The following is a 17,148-nucleotide window of genomic DNA, read 5'->3' as shown; positions in this document are numbered from 1 at the left end:
TGGCCACTTGGAATACCAATTACATTTCTTGCAGCTTGGTATGGCCAGGTAGTTAAATTTTGGCCAGTGGGATAAAATCAGAATTAGTTTGGGAAACTTTCAGGAAATGTTCTTAAAGGGAATATACACGTGTCTTGTTCTCTCCTTCCAACTAACTGGAATGTGGCAGCAATGCTGGTGCACCAGCAGCCATCTTGGTCCATGAAGTAACTCCAGGAATGGAAACGACATATGGTGGAGAAACTTGAAATCAGAACCTCCGTTAACCTATTTGGTGCCTTTTTGCAATTTAGAAAAAGGCACTGCCTCTGGCTGGATACAACCCTATGGGCCTAGAGCTTGATTAGTGAAGCAAAGGTTGGATGCCAACCCCTGCTCACTGCCCCAGCCGGGCACCTCTGCTGACTGCTCCCCCACTCGTGATGGCCCTGCCGAAGACCTGACACTGTGGGAGACATGGAGCCCCAGACAACTCCCTCTGGATTTCTTGCAGGAGAAGGAAAAATAAACTCTAATCTCATTTAAGAAATTACTATTTGGATTCTTCCGTTATTCACAGCAGAACTCTTATCTATAATGTTTAATCTCTTTTATAAAAGAAAATGGTGAACTGGTATAAATGTATGACAGTGGTACAAAGAGTGGTAAGTGGGGGAAATACCTGTTGCAAGCTATGGACTATAGTTAATGGTTATACCTTAAAATTCTTTCATTGAAAGTAACCAGTGAACCACACCAATACTGGGGTCAATAACAGGGGAAGATAAGGGATAGAAGGTGTTCCAGTTTGCTAATGCTGCCTTTTTGGAAAACACTAGAAATGGATCAGCTTTTATAAAGGGGGTTTATTTGCTTACAAAGCTACAGTCTTAAGGCCATAAAGTGTCCAAGGTAACACATCAACAATCGGGTACCTTCACTGGAGAATGGCCAACAGCATCCAGAAAACCTGTTAGCTGGGAAGGCACATGGATAGTATCTGCTCCAAAGTTCTGGTTCCAAAACAACTTTCTCCCAGGACGTTCCTCTCTCAGCTTCTGCGCATTCTTCAAAGTGTCCCTCTTGGCTGTAGCAAGCTTGCTCCTTCTGTCTGAGCTTATATAGTGCTCCAGTGAACTAATCAAGGCCCATGTCAAATGGGTGGGGCCACACCTCCGTGGAAACTATCCCATCAGAGTCATCACCCACAGTTGGGTGGGTTGCATATCCATGGAAACGCTCAAAGAATTACAATCTAACCAACACCAATACGTCTGCCCACACAAGACTGCATTAAAGAATATGGTTTTTTCTGGGGGACATAATATATACAAACCAGTGCAGGGGGTGTTTGGGGTTTTCTTTTTTGTGTGTCTATCTGATGATTTTCTTTTTGGAGTAATGAAAATGGTATAAAAGTGAGTGTGATGATGATTACACAAATAAATGATACTGTGAGATACTGAATAATCTGGATGGGATATATAATAAATGAATATATCTCAATAAAATCTGAAAGGAAAAAAAGAAAATGGCAGGAAGAAAATAACAAAACATTAACATCTATTAAGTCTGGTATTATAAACTATGGATATTTGTTATGTCATTATTTATAGTTTCCTGTAACTTTAAAATCTTCAGTAATTTGTGACTTTAATACCTAAGACATCTCTTCAAAGACAGGAGAGATGCGGAATCCAATCAGGTGCCATTTCAATCTGTGTCCCAGCCAGACAGGAAGGACACTGAAGGGCAGATTTCAATCAAATGATAAAGGTGAAGGAGGTGACAGAAGAATTACGTACACCTGTAAAGCACCTGCTGGAATGGCCAGACAGGTAACTAAAGAAATGTAAAAGGCGAGCAAGCCAACAAGCACAAGAAAAGATGCTCAACATCATTCGTCATCAGGGAAATGTGGATCCACCTCCAGTGAGACAGGACTTCACACCCACTAGGAAGGTGAGAATTTTTAAGAGTAGACAACAACGCGCCTTGGTGAGGACGTGGTGGGAACGTAAAGTTCCTCAAAGTGTTAACCACAGAGTTACCACACGGCCCAGCAATGCCATTCCTAGGCATTCTCCCGAGAGAACTGAAAACATATGTCCACACAAAAACTTGCACACAAATGTTCATAGTAAATTATTTATAATAGCCAAAGAGTGGAAACAAAGCAAATATGCATCTATCCATACGTGGAGTATTATTCGGCCATAAAAAGGAAGGAGGTTCTGATACTGCAGAGACCTGGAAAGCCGCCACGTGCAAGGACCACATACTGTGCGACTCCACTCACACGCAACGTCCAGACGGGCAAGTCGACGACAGGAAGTAGACTAGGGGGGCTGGGGAGACGGGGGGTTGGGGGAGGATGGTGACGAGGGGCAGGGTTTCTTTTTGGGGTGATGAAAGTGTCCTAAAATTGACGGTGGTGATGGCTGCACAGCTCTGTGAATCCAGTAAAAGCCACTGAACCGTGCACTTCACGTGGGTGAAACTGTATTATAGCTATTTTTCATTTTCAGTAAAGCAGATAAAATAAAATAAAATAAAGCCCACCAGCAGTGCAGGATGCTTCCTGTGCTCGGACGGCGTGCTTGGCTCCCATCTACTCGGACCCCACGGGAGGATGCAGGGCCACGCGTCGGCGATGGGTGCCCTGGCTGCAGGAGTGGGCATCACCGGGCACGCAGCCCCACCCCGGCCCCCACGCACCGCGCCGGGAAGCCACACGTGTGTCCAGACGTGGCAGGCGTCCTCTGGGTGCAGAGTCGGCACTCATTTAACCCCAGGGACGCTGTGAAGTTACTCAAGCACCAAATGCAAAGGATGATTAAATATGTAATCGTCTTATATTAAATGTAAGGGGAATCTGTGGTCTTGGATTTAAAGCAGTTATTACATTTAAGAGAATTTTACACATTAGAAAATGACAGATTAACCTGATGATTTCAAATTTAACTGTGTAATTGAATAATCAATTTTAGACTTGCAATTGTAAATTGAAATGAATAAAAGAGTTTAATTAAATTTATAAACAGTACCAGAATGTTTAGAGTTTGAGATTCAATATTTGCATAAGTTTAATTTATTCAATTAACCAATGATTTTATAATTTGGGAAGGTTTTGTTTGTCAGGCTAGGCAAAGCACATGCATAAAAAAAGTAATTCAATTTTATTAAATTTATAAATATAATATAAAATATTTAAAGGAATTTGGCTAAATTGTAAGTGGTACTGAGTATTTCAGAGAGTTTGATCTGTTCGTGTCAGTTGATAAGACATTAACCAAACATCTCTTTAAAAGAGCAGAATGATGTGCAAGGGAAAACTAGAATTTTATATTGACAATTTAAACTAATTAAATGTTAATTCTTTAAACCCCAGTAGCCACAAATAGTCTTTTCTATGAAGAAAAGCCACCTTCATAGACGTCAAAAAAAACTGCTATTGGCACTGTCGCCTTTACATTTTCAGTAACTCGAGCACTTTCTGTAACTTTTGTATTTCCCATAAAATAAAAACAACAACAAACCCTCTGGGAGTTAAAATCCAGAAACCAGAATTATATATTTCCGAGAGACAAATGAACAGTATAAAGTCGGTGTCCCCTCACCTCCCCAGGTGGCGACGTGGAGCCTTCTCCAGCACACGTACAGGGTGAGCAGAGCCGCCAGGCAGAACTGGGAGGTGGTGTTGGCCCAGGCCGAGCCCCTGCGGGGAGAACCAAGTCACCTGCGAGGTCACCCCCCAAACACAAACCAACAGACGAGCCTCGGAAGCTGTTTCTGCCCCAGACTCACGGCCACGCAGTGAGCTTGGGAACTGCTGCGCTGTCTTCCTGTCGTGTTTTGAACACGGCACCCGTTTAGAATAGACCTGTTTTCTCTCCACCAAGACGGAATTTTGTGGAAAAATCAAACGTTCCTGCTGGTCAGTGGAGAAGCGGTGGTGGTGGTTCACAGCGTGGCACTGCGAACGTAATCAACAGCACTGCGCTGTATATTCCAGTGTGGGTAAAAGGGGGACTTTCAGGTGGGATATATGTTACTAGAATAAAAATTTTAAAAAAACCATGTGATGGTTTGGAGGCTTTGTGGACACCAGAAAATCATGTTCTCAAAGCTAATCCACCCCTGTGCGTGTAAAGCCATCGTGGCGGGACCTTCTGATGAGGTTATTTCAGTTGAGCTGCCCCAGGCGTTCTCAACCCTCTTACTTTATAAGAGGATGAAGTTCGGGCAAAGAAAGGGGAAGACAGGAAAGCAACGAAACCCGGGAGGGAAGGGACAGCCCAGCAGACGCCCCGTGGGAGAGGAGCCGGGGGTCTCCGGCAGCCGGTCTCGGGGAGAAGCATCGTCCGCTGAGGCCGCGATCTGGACGTTTGCACAGCCTTGGAGCCGCAAGCTTGTAAGCTAATAAGGCCTCATTGTTAAGAGCCAGCGCACGCCTGGCACCTTGCTTTTTGGCAGCACAGGAAACTAAAACATCACAGAACACAGTGAACCCTAACGTAAACTATGGATTACAGTCAATGCTATAATTATACAGTATTTGCTTACCAATTATAAAAACAGCACCACACAAATGCAAGGTGCTAACAACCGGGGGGGTAGTGGGAACACTATTTTTCTGCATGGATTTTCTGTAAACCTTTAACTTTTCTAATAAAAAAAAATGCATATATATATATATATATATATATATATATCTTTTAAAAGGACAGAAAGATTTAGCATCATTCCTTGAGTTTCCTAACAGGCTGAAATAACCCATCAAATAAATTCTTGAACATAATTCATGAAAAGGATCTGTCCAACAAGCCGCTGTGTTCAGAACATTTGTCTGGGTCACGGTAGTTTTATTTGCTAGGATTATAATACAGTTGTGTTCTCTTTTCGAGAATAACTCACAGCATCTTCAATAGGTGACATTTTATAATCTCAAATTAAAATGGTGCCTCTTTGGAACCAAGAACCAGAACTCCAGCCTTCTCCTCCACCTTTTTTTCCTTTCTGTCCCCTGGCCAGCCCTCACATATGATCATTTATTAATCTGTTCTGGAGTCCTTCTCCTTCTACCCACCCACCCCAAACCGTTCCTGTGTACCTCTGTGCGCTGCGGACACTCCTAAGAGCTCGGAGGCTCCCCTGGGTTGGGGGGGCTGGTCAACGTCACGGGCCCCTGAACTTGCCTGTCTGCCCGTTTCCCCCAAAAGTGCTTTCGGTTTTCTGGCATAAGAAAGTTGTCACAAATAGGTTTTCATTGATTGCTCCCATGTTCCAAGCCTCCTCCAATCTTTAATTCATGGCATATATATGTATAAATGTTGCTGCCATCAACGGTGGGAAAGACCCTTGCTCACATTGCTCTCCAGTAGCCACGAGATGTCACACGTGCTGTGTGGCACCCAAGGACCCATCTCCCAGACCTGAAGCAAAAGTTCCACCTGATGCACTCTGATTGTTTCTACTCCAATATATTTCATTTTTCAAAAGTGCTCGTCACTAAGGCAATTTTGGTTAGAAAGGAGCACACGGCCCTCAGGCACCTGTGAAGTACCGGTGCTGGGACGATGACACAGGGCCTGGAGGGTCCTCAAGTGAGGGGTGAACTTGGCGGGGTGTCCCCCAGGGGCTCCGTGTGCGAGCCTGCGGCCTCTCAGGCTTCAGGAGGGGACACAGGCTCAGCCCCCAGGGCGTTCGCCCCACCCCTCTCCTTGCTGGGGTCCCGTCTCCCCTCTTCACAGACCCTGCAACCCTCCCTCTGCACTCACCCCACCCTGACACACGGATTGGTTTATCCATTGGTGCTTCTGAGCCCCCAGCCCTGCCCACCCAGCCCCACCGACCCCCAAAGCACCAGGCCCATCAAGCAGCGGCTGCCCGCTGCCCCGTGGTACCCCCACCCGGCCAGCGTCCTGAGGGTGGGGACGTGCACCGCTGTCCCTGCCTCCCCAACCCCAAGCAGACACCCGGGGAGCATCTGCTGAGAGAAGGAGCCACTACTCACACCACCCCGAGGTCCAGGGCATACAGCAGCAGGGCGTTCAAGCCCACGTTGATGACGTTCGCCACGATCCCGGTCACCACTTGAGGCGCAACGATGCCCTAAAATCCCCAAGGCGGGACATGTAAAAAAAAATCCAGTGAACCCTGAGTTAAACCATGGACTACAGTCACTAGTACAATTAGAACCATGTGCTTTCACCAGTTGTAACAAACGCTGCCACCCATGCAGGGTGTTAATAATAGAGAGGGGTATGGGAACCCTGTATTTTATGTATGATCATTCTGCAACCTTCAACTTCTCTCTCTCAAAAAAGAGGAGCACGGGGACATGCTCAAAAGCTGGCTAATGAGGCCGTCAACAGAACGTTCACGATTAAGAGGCAAGGACCGGAAATTACGGCAGGTGACAGCGGCTGCAGCAGCCGGGAGGTGACACTCGGCAGGTGCAGCTCCAGCCAGACCCAACCAGAAGTCTGTCAAAGGCTTCTGGGTGACCCAAGTGGGTCACAGGTCCCCAAAGAGAGAAAGAGAGGTGACAACCACGGGAACAGCAAATCAGGTCCTGGTAGGGGGTGTCCTGGATGGGTCACGGCCCCCAGAAAGGTGGGGCCACATTATAACCCCGGCCCCAGGGATGGGAACGCATCTCACAGTGGGGTCTCTGAAGGGGCTAGCTAAGCTGAGGCCACATGGGAACTGGGGGTTCAGTCCAAGACGACTGGCTCCCTATGAGCACAGCAGGAGGGGAAGGCGGGGAGGGGCACAGCCAGGTGATGAGGCGGAGGCTGAACTATGGACGGCCGTGGCCACCACCGGGACACCCTGATTCTGGACACGGAGCCCCCAGAGCTGTGTGACAACACGTTCCCATGTTCCCAGCCGTGGGCATTTGCCACAGCAGCCCCCGCAGGCTGAGACGCGGCAAAGGAGAAAGCACCGGGCACCACGTGGGCCACACCACTCCACGTCCCTGCCGTGAGCTCTGGGGGCAGCGGGGAAAGTCCATTCGTCGTCTTGTTCACGGCAGGTGCCCAGGATCGTCCATCCCTTCATTCTGTGGAGCCCCCATTCCCCATTTCTTTCCAATGTGTGGCCTATTCCACACTAGGACTCAGATAGCTGTTGCAAGTAAAATGTCCACACTCTCTTCCCTGCATTTAAACAGAGAGTTGACGGCCATCAAAGTCACATATGTTCCTTTCGGGCTTCAGTGGACAAAAGATGCGGCAGAGGTGGGGGGCAGCTGCGGAGAAGGCTGCAGAGAAGACCCCAAGCCTCCCGCCCCCACCTCCTCCAGGGTCCTTCTCCCCCTGCTGCTCTGAGGGCTCCCTGGGCCCCCCGTGCATCACCTGCGGCTGGGCAGGGCGGGGGGTGCGGGCTGCAGCGAGCAGCGAGGTGCCCAGAGAAGACGGACACCAGAGTAGACGGACGAGAGCACCTGTCCCAGGCTGCACAAAATCCACCCACAATCCCCACGCTCCCCAGGCGAAAAGCGCTGGGGCAGAAATGCAGAACCGTATAAAACCGTAAACTTAGTTTTATAGAAAACTCCCCAAGAATATTGACTCTATGTTTCCAGAATTAAGGAGTGAAACATAAAAACATTATTACCTGACTCAGCAAATACCTCGTCTGCAGCTGGAACAGGAACGAGGCCTATGAGGTGAAAGAGAAAGCAAACGCCTCGAGTTACTGTGAAAGTAAAATTCCGGCAGTTTACTTCAGTTCTGCTTTTTAATAAGAGTCTTCCTCTTGATTTGTGACCTCAAATCGGAGAACTGGACCCACACTAAGCAGATGCTCGGACGCTGCATTTTTCTAGCGTGTGGAAAAGGGGGACCCCCTGGAGGACCCACATAAGCAAACTGCAACTGGCTGACGCAGCGGCCGCTGCCTCGACAGCTCGCAGCTCCGAGGCGTTTGCCGTCTGTCCGTCCGTCCATCACCAGCTCGTCTCATGCAAGGACACAAGTTAATTCCTTTGCAATCAAGAGTCGGCACAGAACAAAGAAACAGGAAGGGAACTTCTTCCCCTCGTTAATGTTTGCTGGACTTAAGTGTAAGTTGTTGGACATGAAAGAGGTAGATCAGGGTGTCACCGAGGTCGGGGGGACAGGTCCAAGGAGCACGTTGGATCAAGACTGAACACACGAACAGGGGGCACGGGGCCCGGGCGCCCACGGAGGACGGCACGCATGAGACGCTGCACGTGACACACAAGGACGTTCTGGAGGTGACACTTACGGGAAGGGCAGGGATAAAAATCATCACGTAAACTTGGGCTAATCTGAAATAAACAAGAAATAGCCTTCTGTTAATATTAAAACAATGGCCAGAAGAGATTTAATAACAGTTAATCGTAACTGCTTTCCTACCACCTAAATCGACGTTGCCTCGGGCACGCTGAACGGCTGCTATACGTGGGTTTCAGCTCCTTCTCAGTGCAAAGGGGGGGACGGACGTAGCAAAATGAAATAAAACTTATGCAAAACCCAAAAACTTTTTTAAAGAGTCAAGGCTGTGGCTGTACCTTGCAATGAAGCAAGACACGTATCCCAAGGACAGCACAGAGAGGAGGCTGGAATTGCGGGTTTAAACAAACAAATGAGCAAATTCTAGAACAAAGGTGAAGGCAATTGTGTAGCTATCCCGCCTTTTTGGGGGGTAATAGCCTAGACATTTACCAAAGGCCAAAAGAGAGGAACCACATGAAAGAAAGACGGGGGTCAGGAGAGTTGCGCCCTTGTTGCCCGGGGCTCGGCACCTGCCGGTTCTGGGGCTCCATGGGCCACGGGTCACGGCTCCCATTTCCAAAGGGGTTCAGATCTGGGAGGCCGGCCGGGGTGCCGCAGAGGCAGGTGACCTGACAGCCACTCACTCGCGCTCCGGGCGGGGGCTCGGGGATCAGGGACGGACGGGGCTGACCTGGCGACGCCGGGGTCCTGCTTTAAGAGCAGGAGGACACGCTCGGTGTTGATGAAGACGGCCCAGCAGGGGAAGCAGCACAGCAGCAAAATGAGGATCCCCCTCTGAAGGATGACCCCCACTCGTTTCAGGTTCTTGGCTCCAAAGGACTTGAGAAAACAAGCACAACCATAAAAAAGGCCCCGGTGAACAGGCCAGGCCTAAGCCTGGACCCCTGCACAACACACGGCCCCACACACGGCCCCTCCTGAGCGGAAACCGCCCCATGGGCCTCCCTGCTGCCAAGCGGCCGAGCCTCCTTCCTGCCGCCCCTGCCCACCCAGAGAGGGACCAGGGGCGAGTGTCCACCAAGGGTGGCCGTGAGCTGGCTGACCCCATGCCCCTGTAAACCTGTTCTGGAACATCAGACTCCTGCTCCTGAGAACTGCGGCTCTTAGACATGGAAGGGTTGGCAAGAGGCACCAAGGCTCAGAAGGTATGGCAAGGAGCGGGCCGGGTTAGAACCTTCCAGATTCATCTGGCAACTACTCTTTCGAAGCCTACTGTGAGACAGGCACACCGGAGGCCTGGGGGACTCAGCCGTGGACCCGGCAGGCAGAAGCCACTGCCCTCGGAAAGTGCACGTTCTAGGGCGATGGGGGAGACACTGCGCAGGACAAAGGGCCGAGGTCTAGAGTCTGGGGTCTGTTATCCAGACGTGGGGACTGCAGGGGATTTGAAAGAGGGAGGGGCGGAGGGGAGCGTGGCTGCAACGAGGGCCACTGGGGACGGTGAAGAAGGCCTGAGCTGATGAGGGGCAGCCCTGGGCCATCTGGGAAGGCCCGTGCAGCCGGGAGCCGGGACAGCAGGAGCAGGCAGAGGGGAAAGGGATGGGAGCAGGTCCCGGAAGGCCCTGTCGGCCCCACCAGGCCTTTGTCTTCTACCCTGAGCGAGACGTGGCTCGGGGAGGGTGCCAGGCGAGGGGTGACTCACCGTGACTTACATTAAACAGAGTCACGAGGGGGAGGAAACCACCATCCATCATCCATCATCCATTCATTCTCATCCATCATCCATCCATCCATCCATTACCCATCCATCATCCATCTATTATCCATCCATCATCCATCCATCCATCATCCATTCACCCATCCATCATCCATTCACCCATCCATCATGCATCATCCATCCTCCATCCATCACCCATCCATCCATCCACCTATTATCCATCATCATCCATCCATCATCCATTCATCCATCATCCATCCACCCATCCATCCATCCTCCCATCATCCGTCATCCATCATCCATCCATCATCCATCCATCCATCCATTATCCATCATCCATCCATCATCCATCCATCATCCATCTATTATCCACCTATCATCCATCCATCCATAATCCACCCACCCATCCATCCATCATCCATCCATCACCCATCCATCCATCATCCATCTACCCATCCATCCATCCACCTATCATCCATCGTCCATCATCCATCTATCATCCATCCATCATCCATCCATCATCCTTCATCCATTAATCCATCCCTCCCTCTCACTCATCCAACAAATTTTGAAGGTACCCCCTATACAGCAAGCACAATGCTAAACTCTGGGGACTCAAAGACTGAAAGAGATCTAGTCTTTCTCACTAAGGAGCTAAGAGTCTACTGGGAAACCAGGATGGTTACAGAGCAGATGGGAAAGTGGGAGACAGAGTCAGGAGTAAACACCTGGACCAGAATCTGCCTCTCCTCCCTTATCCTGGGCACCCCACCCCAGAGCTCCCAATCCAGTGGCAAATGCTGTTGTCTTGGGCCAGGGTGTGCTGGCAAGGAGGCTGGAGAGAAATGAGCCGATTCAAGAAATATTCTGGAGTCAAAATTGAAAGCAAGCAATAGTTGTGCTAATATTTGGAGACGGGTGATGCAGAAGGCTCCTGGCGTGAGAGAGGATGGGGTTATTCCTGAGACAGGAGACCCTGGAGGAGAAACAGTTAAGAGGGGAGAGACTGATGGTTTCGCTCTGGGCGGGCTGGTGGGTTTGGGTGGCTGGAGACAGTTCAGTACCTGCGCCTGGTGCTCAGGAGAGGCAGGTGGGCAGGAGACGGAGACGTGGGAGTTGAACATCAAGGTGGGGACGGAAGCTCGGGAGAGGGTGTGGCAGGTGGCAGGTGGGGGGGTGAAGGACCTCGGGGGGACGGTGACACTCCAGGGGCGGGCAGTGGGGCCCGAGCAGGAGCAGGGCGGGGGTTAGGGCCGCGGGACCGAGTCACGAGTCACGGGAGGCCCGGAGGAGACGGGCTCAGCGGAGGGGCGGGAAGGGGGAGAGTCCCACGGGCCGGGTGGGGAGCGGGAAGTCGGGAAGGTGAGCGCAGCACAGGGGACACTTTCCCGAGCTTGGCTGTGAGGGGAGGAGAGAGAGAGACAAGGGTGGGTGGTGGCTCAGGGACGAAAAAAGAAAACAGGGTCCCTGCAAAGATGAGAGCCTCCGAGCTTGATTAACGACCCTAATTCTGCTTGTACTGACGGCCACTGCCAGCCTTTCATCTGACAGATAAAATGCAACAAAAAGCATCAGAGCAGAGGTATAGACGACATAGATAAATAGAGACTAGATATATACAGATAGAGAGTATGTACATTTATATGTAGAAATATGGACTATATAGGAGGGGAAACTGACCTGAGACATTAGAGTGTCACAAGCTGAGGCCAAACCAGTCCCAACCGAAATCCCAGTAATGTTCACAACCTGCAAAAAACAAACAAAAAACAACACACCAGGTGCAGCCGACATCCAGAGGCTATGCAGAGACAGCATCACCGTGAAGCAATCAACAAACCTCAACAAGCTTAGCTCTAAAGAGTAACTCATAATCGCACACTTCGCGTTCTACAGTTCAGATCTGGGTGTCCACATCCCTCCTTCCCAGTGAAAGTCAAAAGTGTCCCCTCTCACCAAAGGCCGAGCATTGCCCCGTGTCAGCCAGGGAAGCTCAGAACCCAGCCTTGCTGAAACGATACAGGCCGACGGGACTCTCCTACAGTTCAAAGTTAAGTTATTCTTTGAATAGGAGGTGATGCCCCCCTCTTTCCGACGGGTGTGCACTTGATGATAACGCGTGCAGATGAGGATCTGAGCTTGGAAGGCTCCACATCCCAGGCTCTATCGCAGCCCCTTGTGAGAAACGGGATGAGGTCTGTGTCACCCTGTTTTCGGCCCTTGACCAGTCCCCAGGCCAAGAGCCAGGGCCGAAGGGGACGGGATGCAGGGCTGGGGGTCTGGAGACCCTCATTTTCATCTTGGCTCCCACATTTGGTGGCCACGCCAAGCCCAGATGAGTTCACTCCACTGAGCTTTCAGTTTTCTCACGCGTGTAAAGAAAAGATGGGGAACTCACCCCCTCACCTGCTCACCTGAAAAGTCCTGGGGGTTAAATGGGCGTGAGTGTGATGTCCCATGCACACTGGGGGCTTGGCATTAAGTGGGAGCACGACTCTGGCCCGGCGATCACAAACCCTGACCCCCAGTCCCCGTCCAGGTGGTCCCCGCCACAGGAGGCTGGACCTGATGGGGCAGGGAAGGGCCGGACACAGCCTCACCAAGACCCTGTCTGCCTGAAGCCCACCCCAGAGCGAGGTCAGAACTAAGCCCCCAAACCACCATAGCCTTCCACGGAAAGACAAAGGTAAAGTACATAGATTTCTAAGAAATCCTGTATTTTTTTTTTTAAATCACACATAGAGTTTTTCTTTGTAAACTTGCTTTGGTTAGCTTAGGGTACCCTCTCTGCTCTACAGCCTAAATTTTATTCCCAAGTTGAGATATATTTTTAACTAGGTTTAATAAAATAAATGAAAGAGCAGGAGTCATAAGATGCTACATGAAGACATATAGTAATGTTCGGAAGCCTCACCATATTACAGGATGGAAGAGGATGAAGGGCTGGGGGTGACAGAGGGAAGGAAAAGACAAATTCAGGGCACACTGAGATGAGAGCCGCTCACAGAGAGCAGCACATCTGAGCTACGAGTTTCTCTGATCTGCACCAGGGACCAAGCTGGGCAAAAATTAATATGACAAAAGGACAAATATTGTGCAATTCTACTTGTATGACATGCCTAGAATAAGCCAATTCATAGAGGCAGAAATGTAGGATAGAGTTTACCAGGGGCTGGGTGGGGGAAGGAGGGAAATGGGCAGTAATTTCTTACTGGGTGCAGAATTTCTGTTTGGGGTCATGAAAAACTTTGGAAATAGACAGTAGTGATGGTTGTGCAACACTGAGAATGTAATTAATGCCATTGAATTGTACACTTAAAAACTACTAAAATGGCCAATTTTATATTATGTATATTATATACACACACACACATATACATTAGCCCCGTGACAAGGCAGGGACGGTGGGAATGAAGCGTGGGGGGAAATAGCTATAATGAGCAGCTGGGAAAAGACAGAAGAGAAGGAAATACCCGGGCTCGAAACACTCCAGAGCAGACAATTATTTCCACCGGAATCCAGAGAGAACTGAAATTTTCCACTTTTTTACAACGTAGGAAGGAAATTCAAACTGTTCGTTCTGGTTCATTCATTTCAGTTCAGAATCACCCTCTGGTCGGAAAACTCCACTGGCCTTTTCTGGGTGAATTTTTATGTCTTCCATGCCCTCCAGCACCTCATGCATTTTGCTCCAGGCTCCGAAGTGTTGTTGCAAAATTATCATCTGTTTGAAACTGACTGTCTCCACCTTTCCATAACCTTCCATCTCCTACGCCGGCTGTAACATAAAAGGATCATTGGGTGTCCCCAGTGGCATCAAACATGCTGACTTTGAGGGTCTCTGGTATGTTCACGTTGACATATCCTGCAAGCAGTCAGATATCCTGGGCTGAAGTTGAAGTCCAGGTCAGGGATAGAGACACGGATTTGGGAAACACCAGCAAACAGGAGACATTAAAAAAATAAAGCAAAGAGGGGAAGAAGGGAGAGAGAAAGTGAAGGGTATCTATTAGAGAGGCACCAGGTGACTCAAGAAAGAAAAGTGATGGAGGTGCGGATGCCACAGTCAAAAGAAGTGAATGTGAACGAGGCCAGGTAAGAGCAAATCCTCTGGATTTGGCAAAAGGTGGGGAGGCACCAGCAACTTTTGTCAGAGCAGGTTCAAAGGAGCAGGGGGAGAACAGAGGTCAATGAGAAAAGGAAATCGGTGCAATATGCAGACTTTCCATCAAAGAGCACAGATGGGAAGAGGCCAGAGAGGGGTCTGGGCTGGGGGGATAGGTAGATGGAGGTAGACAGAGCTACCTGCATAACAGGAAGGACTTGAATGTGTTCGTATTAATTGTGATAGATTGAGTCATGTACCCCAGAAGAAAAAACCATGTTCTTAATCTTGATCCCATTCCCATGGGTGAGAACTCACTGCAAACAGGACCTTTTGAAGATGTTGTTTTTGGTTTAGGTGTGGTCCAGCTCAATCAGGGTGGGTCTTAATCCTATTACTGGGGCTTTATAGAGAGAAAAACACCGGGAAGAGTAAGGAGTCAGTGGGAAAGTGGAAGAGAAGGGAGAAGACATCGCCACATGACAGGAAGCCGAGGAAGCCGAGGAAGCCGAGAGTCGCCAGCCAGAACGCCACCAACCCCAGGAGAAAACAAGCCTCCAAAGCTGTGAGATGATGAACTCCCAGGTGATTAAACCAGCCCACCGCGCAGCATTTGTCATAGCAGTCTGGAAACTAAGACAGTTATGGAGTGTGAATTGTTTGAGAAGAGAATATTCAGGGCAAGGGGCTAGAGGAGGAAGGAAGGTTCCGGAATACGGCTAAAGGCTGGTCTTGAAGAGGGGTGTGATGGAAGGTCTGGGGTGACGGAGGTGACGATGTAGGTGAGAAGAGGTTGGGAGCTGACATTTTGACCCAAGATTTAGGGAGAAAGGCCAAGAGGGGCCCCGAGATTGGAAGAAGATGGAGGGATCCCGGCAGCGGAAGGCTCAAGGAAGTCGAAGGGCAGGCAGGATGAGTGTGAGGCTGGGACAGGGCTCTGGGCGCGAAGTGGAAGAGAGAGTGGGAACACGAAGTTTGAAACTCCTCCTGAAACTGGGGAGCAATGCAGAAATGTTGGACTTCCTCAGCTGGGTTATTGCTCATTTGCTCGTAAATGCTGAGAACTGCCAACTGGGTGGGTCGAGCCCTTGGTCTGGGGGCTTTCCCCTGCGAGGCATTTGCTGCAAAGGAGAAGCTAAGCCCCCTTATAATTGTGTCTAAGAGTCTCGCCCAGAGAACCTCTTTTGTTGCTCAGATGTGGCCTCCTCTCTCTCTAAGCCCCCTCACCAGGTGAGCTCACTGCCCTTCCCCCTACGTGGGATGTGACTCCCAGGGGTGTGAATCCCCTTGGCAATGCGGGAAATGACTCCTGGGGATGAATCTGGACCCGGCATCATGGGATTGAGAGGACCTTCTTGACCAAAAAGGGGAGGAGAGATGAAACAAAAATAAGGTTCCAGTGGCTGAGAGATTTCAAATGGAGTCGAGAGGTCACTCTGGAGGGTATTTCCTATGTGCTATACAGAAATCACCTTTTAGTCTTTAGTGTGTGGGAATGGCTGCAGGGAAATACCTGAAGCTGTCAGACTGCAACCCAGTGACCTGGATTCTTGAAGACGACTGTATAACTATGTAGCTTGCACAGTGTGACTGTGTGACTGTGAAAACCTTGTGGCTCACACTCCCTTTATCCAGTGTATGGACAGATGAGTGGAAAAATGGGGACAAAAATTAGATGAAGAATAGGGTGGGATGCAGGGGATGGAAAGTTTTGGATGTTCTTTTTTGCTTTTATTTTTATTTTGGAGTAAGGGAAAGGTTCAAAAATTGATTCTGGTGATGAATGCACAACTGAATGCTGGTGCTGTGAATAACTGTACACTGTAGATGACTGTAGGGTGTGTGAGTATATCTCAATAAAACTATTTAAAAAAAAGTAAATGAACAATGTGGGGGAAGAGGGGAATGGGATGTTTAGGACATTCTTTATTATTTTAATTTTTATTTTATTTTTTGGAGTAATGAAAATGTTAAAAGACTGATTGTGGTGATGAATGCACAACTATATGATGATACTGAGAACTGATTGTACACTTTAGATGACTTAATGTTATGTGAACATATCTCAATAAAGTTGCATTAAAAAAAATCCAACTCCTCCAGAGGGTCCCTGCTGAGGGCTGAGAATGTGCAGGCTGTGCATGGGCGGGCCTGAATGAACTGGGGGGGGGGGTGGTCCTGGAAGTCAATGGAGGGGGCAAGCAAGCTGCATCAACCCTACACACTGAAGGATGTCAGCAGGTCACGGGGAGCCATCCGTGAACCCCAAGGAGGTCATTTACTGGCCGTGAGACAACATCAACAGGGAGAGACAGGTTGGTGCACCTGATGGGTTGCCTAAAAATGAGCACCAAGGGGGTGATGGTTTGGAAGGAGTAACAAGAAAACGGGGCCCACCATTCTGGGTCCTGCAGAGAAATCTGAAAAAATACTCCTTCCAGTTTCAGACAGTTACCCACTGTTAATCTAGGTTCACACCCTAATTCACCCAGCAGGGTGCCTGGGAGTAGGGTGGGAGTCCCATGGACAGAAGGGTGAGGCTCGTCTTCATCTGAGGGCATGCCGAGACAGCCGGCAAGGAAAGCTCTCTTCCTTCTCGACTCTTCCCAGAGGCCCGATCTGCACTTCCAAAGGAAGCAGAAATGTTCCTCAACCCAGATCAGTTTACAGGTGTGTTACCTGGAAATAAAATGTCCGATCTCAAGGTCTTCTCTATACAAAGCGGAATGAAAAATATCTCTGAGCCTGCCATCATCTCAGGGTACATACCCACCTCCTAAGAGGACAGATGGTGAAAACGCACACCCACCACCACCAGCGGAAGTAAGTTTCACCTTCTGGAAAAGCCCGGATGAAATGCAAGAGAGACAACTTTCTAATCTCCCTGGCACATGGTATATGACTCCCAGGGAGGAATGTAGACCTGGCATCGTGGGATGGAGAACATCTTCTTGACCAAAAGGGGGATATGAAAGGAAATGAAATAAGCTTCAGTGGCAGAGAGATTCCAAAAGGAGCCGAGAGGTCACTCTGGTGGGCACTCTTACGCACAATTTAGGCAACCCTTTTTAGGTTCTAATGAATGGGAATAGCTAGCAGTAAATACCTGAAACTATCAAACTGCAGCCCAGAACCCA

The 17,148-nt window shown here is 49.4% G+C and overlaps 1 protein-coding gene across 1 annotated transcript in view; it reads right to left on the bottom strand.

Annotated features, from left to right (window-relative positions):
- Positions 1 to 17,148, bottom strand: part of LOC119513884 (multidrug and toxin extrusion protein 2-like) — a 68,062-nt gene that overhangs the window by 48,163 nt on the left and 2,751 nt on the right. Inside the window, 6 exon segments of the mRNA XM_037809331.1 lie at positions 3,600 to 3,697; positions 5,996 to 6,093; positions 7,606 to 7,650; positions 8,239 to 8,281; positions 8,920 to 9,068; positions 11,587 to 11,655. Of these exon segments, the coding sequence (XP_037665259.1) occupies positions 3,600 to 3,697; positions 5,996 to 6,093; positions 7,606 to 7,650; positions 8,239 to 8,281; positions 8,920 to 9,068; positions 11,587 to 11,655 (502 nt within the window).

Source organism: Choloepus didactylus, chromosome 18 (genome assembly GCF_015220235.1).
Source record: "Choloepus didactylus isolate mChoDid1 chromosome 18, mChoDid1.pri, whole genome shotgun sequence".
NCBI classification, from domain to species: Eukaryota; Metazoa; Chordata; class Mammalia; order Pilosa; family Megalonychidae; genus Choloepus; species Choloepus didactylus.
This window is presented reverse-complemented; position numbering and strand designations above follow the sequence as displayed.